The sequence below is a fragment of the Siphateles boraxobius genome, unplaced genomic scaffold, assembly GCF_051911475.1.
Source record: "Siphateles boraxobius isolate OS27281-9 unplaced genomic scaffold, OSU_SipBor_1 24, whole genome shotgun sequence".
NCBI classification, from domain to species: Eukaryota; Metazoa; Chordata; class Actinopteri; order Cypriniformes; family Leuciscidae; genus Siphateles; species Siphateles boraxobius.
In genome coordinates this window covers 9,042,989-9,047,835 of record NW_027508855.1, presented here as the reverse complement: position 1 = coordinate 9,047,835, position 4,847 = coordinate 9,042,989, and the positions used below count along the sequence as shown (strand labels likewise).

General features: G+C 37.2%; 1 protein-coding gene across 2 annotated transcripts in view; it reads right to left on the bottom strand.

Moving 5' to 3' along the window:
• Nucleotides 1–2,602: 2,602 nt before the first annotated feature.
• Nucleotides 2,603–4,847, bottom strand: part of arhgef9a (Cdc42 guanine nucleotide exchange factor (GEF) 9a) — a 41,220-nt gene continuing 38,975 nt past the window's right edge. The window contains exon 11 of one of the 2 annotated variants that reach the window (XM_077241251.1): nucleotides 2,603–4,174. In XM_077241251.1, coding sequence (XP_077097366.1) covers nucleotides 4,002–4,174 — 173 coding nt within the window. In that variant the 3' untranslated portion in view covers nucleotides 2,603–4,001. The remainder of the gene's footprint in view (nucleotides 4,175–4,847) is intronic. The other variant, XM_077241252.1, reaches the window with a different exon arrangement.

Sequence of the window (4,847 nt, the reverse complement as noted above, 5' to 3'; positions counted from 1 at the left end):
CCCTTGAGATCATGTTTAACCTGGACTTGCATTACTAAAATATGTTTCATGAGTGTCGGACCACTGTAAACCACTAAAACCACACACTGTGATTGGACGCTGAAACAAATCAATGAAGGAAGTGAATGTTTTGTAGAAGCGAAATCTGCCTTTTCTTTTTTTAAGATTGAATGTTGAGTGAATACTGAATGTTGAATATGTTAGACTACTGTCAAATTATTGACCTAACAGGGTTACGAAGGTCTGTAAAAATGTATCAGAATGTATTTTTCCCATCGACCTGGGCCGGTTCACGATTATGAGGCATTACGAATGTATTTCTGTTTTGGGTTGTAGAATTTTAGTGCCATGTCATGCTGTGCTTATGACACTGTTTTTTTTATGGTGGCTGTACTGAAAAGACCACAAAAATCTCATGGGAAACTATCACTGTGACATCATCAGTTTCCCGCCAATCCTGATATTCTTCAGTGTATGCTTTATATTTCATGAAGAAATGTAATACATGAGTGAGAGAAAGAGAGAGAGAGAGAGACAGTATTTGTGTGTGTGTGTGTGTGTGTGTGTGTGTGTGTGTGTGTGTGTGTGTGTGTGTGTGTGTGTGTGTGTGTGTGTGTGTGTGTGTGTGTGTGTGTGTGTCTGAAATTTAGAGACCTTACTAACCTGTGTGAATCAATGGATGTTTATCCGTCAGCAGGTAAATTATTGTGATGCATACTGAACACAATAAAATCACTTTAAAACAATTCAGCATAATAAACTGGAAAGAAAAAAACATCAAAGACTCTTCTTTAATCTGTTCTTTTAAATATAAAATATACATAAATATACAATTTGTACCTACGCTACCATTCAAAAGAGGTCAATAAGATTTTTTTGTGTTTTAAAGGATCCGTGTCACATGATCCTTCAGAAATCATTCTAATATGCTGATTTGGTGCTCAAGAAACATTTTGTAACAATATTATCAATGCTGAAAGCAGTTTTGCTGCTTAAAGGGATAGTTCACCCAAAAATGAAAATTCTGTCAGTATTTACTCACCCTCATGTTGTTCCAACCCCGTAAGACCTTCGTTCATCTTTGGAACACGAATTAAGATATTTTTGATGAAATCTGACAGCTGGATAACTCGTCCATACTAGTCCATAGGCTTCTTCATGGATTGAAATTGACCAGCCCCGAAAAGTTATTAAAGACATCGTTAAAATAGTCCAATTGACTACAGTGGCTCAATCTTAAGTTTATCAAGTGATGAGAATACTTTTTGTGCACTAAAAAACAAACAAAAATAACGACTTTATTTCAACTATTCATTTCCTTCTCTATGGGCCTCTAGTCAGTTAACTTAGTATGATTGCGTAGAGCTAAGTCACACGTTGGCTCACTATTGGCCGACGCTGGCCATGTGTGTGATGCGTGTGACGTACAACAACAGAAGCTTACGCTGTTACACTAGTGAACTGACTCGAGGCCCACAGAGAAGGAAATGAATAGTTGAAATAAAGTCGTTATTTTGGGGGTTTTTTGCGCACATAAAGTATTCTTGACGCTTGATAAACTTAATATTGAGCCACTGTAGTATCTTGGACTATTTTAACAATGTCTTTAATAACTTTTTGAGGCCGGCAAGTTCAATCCCCTAAGAAGCCTATGGACTAGTATGGAGGAGTGATCCAGCTCTCAGATTTCATCAAAAATATCTCAATTCGTGTTCCGAAGATGAACGAAGGTCTTACGGGGTTGGAAAAACATGAGGGTGAGTAAATACTGACAGAATTTTCATTTTTGGGTGAACTATCCCTTTAACATTTTTGTTGGAGCCATTGTTGGATATGAATCACATCTCAATAAAAGTTAAATTCTTTCAAAAAACTAAATAAATAAAATCGAACTCATCCCAAACCTTTGAACGGTATTGGATATCTATTTTGAATCAGTTGAATACTAATGATAAATACTTGTGGTTTTAGATTTTTATTCAAATAAACCTATATATATAATTCCATAATTGCATTTCATTTTACCCATTTATGTTGTCATTATTTTGTAATACCCTCATTATAACATTATTTTTTAAAATGAAACCAGCATCACTGTTTAGCAAACATATGAAATCAAATAAAACCAGACGAAGCATGTATTCAGTTCAACTGTTTTCTCCATAATTAAGTTTATTATGAAATAATGATATAATGTTCTTATTTCAATCATATCACCGAATCAAAAATATTAAACTGTTATTTTCCTTTGTAACATAATAATAGTTTCATGTGGCACTTAGTACACATGTGTGACATATTTCTTCCATACTGTCCTCTTACATTTTTTTATGCCTTAAAAAGGTCTTTAACACTCCAGCTCTAAAATATAGAAAGAGGATCAAGATGGAAAAAAAGAAAATCACACGATAATAGAATAAATAATGTTTTATAGCAATACTTTAAATATTGTGATTGGACTAAATACTATCCTTTGAAAGTTATCAGACAAAACCCGAATATACCATAAATAAAATTTCGCACAAGTCCCTTTAATTTGGGGGGGGGGGGGGGGGGGAATAAAAAATAATAATATATATATATATATATATATATATATATATATATATATATATATATGCTGTATATATATAGAGAGAGAACCAAAAACAACCCCCAAAAAAAAGTAAAACTGAAACTCTATGTCATGCTAATCCTAGCAGCGATAACCAAATTTCACTGACTTAATTTTCGCCTGAGAAGTCACATGGCGGGGTACCAGCTCATGGGGTTGGCATTCGCACATGCCAATGCACCTGTTAGAGGAAAATTTGGCAACCAGACTATTTTGGCACGTTAGACATGAATTGGCACGTCATTACGAGGTTGATCAGCAGGATTAAAGTCGTCCTGGTCCAAGTATCATTCCCTATAAAATGAAGATGGGCTCAGTGGTGGAATTATTACTTTTTAACAACTGATCAGCACTGATGATGGGAGAGAGGAAACAATGATAAAGCCAAGACCGAGAGCTCAAGATAAACAAGGCTCTGACGTAAACACGCTACAGAGGTCCACTGTTCAGAGCAAAACAGTTCCTCCTTCAGGTTTCTCTGGTCTGTAGTTTTCTCAGGGTACCCAAAAGCTCCACCAAACCAAACGACTTTAAGCTTGATCGATTGTAGGTTTCTCTGAATGTCAAAGTTGTTCCAATATCTGTATTTCAAGTGGACCGTGATCGAGTGACAAATTTGCAGATCGTGGTCCACTGTTCTTTGAGACCCGTACGAATAGAATTACACAAATAAAAATACCTGCAATGAACTGAATCTCATGCAAAACAAACTAAAGAGTGCAGCAGGTTCCATCCAAGGAGAAATTGTCCAGGAATAAAATAAAAAATCTTCAGCTTTGACCAGACTCGAAACTGTTGGAAAAACACATGATAATGTTGAGTATGAGATCGAGAGATAAAAGAGAGATTGGGTGAGAGAGAATGCCCCGAAAAGTCACAGTGCACGGAGGAACACCAGGGCGGCGCTAGAGAGAAAGAGTCATTACGGTGGTTTAGTGCTTCAAAAAGTGAAAATTCGCTCTTTGTCGATTTGTGTAGAGAAGAAGAAACCATAGGTGATCTTTCTTATTTCATAATTTAAAACCTCTCTAAAAAGAGAGTGCTGAGGGATAAAATATGTGTGCGTGTGTGTGTGTGTGTGTGTGTGTGTGTGTGTGTGTGTGTGTGTGTGTGTGTGTGTGTGTGTGTGTGTGTGCGTGTGAATTTCTTTTCTGCGAATTACAACATGTCGTGTACAGAATTCAGTGCAGCCAGACCGGCGAGGTGTCCCCGTAACCCCAGTAAAATAAATATGCCTGGTAAAACCCCAGTAAAGCAAGGTCCGTCCTCTCTCTTGTAGTTTGTGTCGTGTCAGTCCTCCTCAAATCCCACAGATGTATCTTAAGTAGAATAGTGCTTTTCCAAGTATACAGAGGTCGGTGTATCCAACCCCTGGTAGGTGTGTGTTCTATTTTTTAAAGGGAGCTAACCGACTGAAGTTCTGCCAGAAGGGTGATGTGCTGCGTTTGGGCTCGTATTCATATCCATCCGCCTGCCCGTAGCCGTCAGGGAGGAGGTACTGCCCGGGGTTCATGGGGTCCAAAGGTGGTGGGTACGCTGGGGGGACCGACCGGCCCACACCTGAGAAGATGGGCACATAGGAAAACAAAAAGCCTGATGCATAAACTCAAGGTTTATCTGTGGTTACAATTATTTTATTAGAATTTTGTGTAGATTTGTGCAGTATGTAACATCCACAGGCACCATTTCCTGCAAGGCAAACAATTATAATTTGCATTGATTCACTTGTATTTTCTTATTGGGACTGTTTCACTATGGTAACAGCAATACAAAGGAAGACAGTATCATTTATTGGAAATGGAAATTGTGTTATGCAAAAAATAAAGCTGTCTATAGCAACTAGGGGTGTTAATTGTTTTGACTATGTGATAGCTGACATCATTACATGGCTCTGTGGAATTCTTGATTCTGATTGGTCAATTGCTCCATCTAGCCGATAAAAACTGATAACGCAGGCTCATCCACTATAAGCTTGCTAGGAAAGTGTTTTCTTTATCAAAGTTTTGCGTTTTGGTGAGCTAATTAAATATTTCAACTCATATCAATATTTTGTGTAGTTATTTAATTGTCATATGGGTATCGCAGACTCGCTCTTGTTTCATATAAACGCAGCTGCTGCCATTTTGCGACGATTGTTTTTTACACTGTAATGGATTACAAGATAACAAACTGGTATGATTTTAAAAGTTTAATCTCAAATCAATATCTCTTATCCCCATAATTACTTATGTGG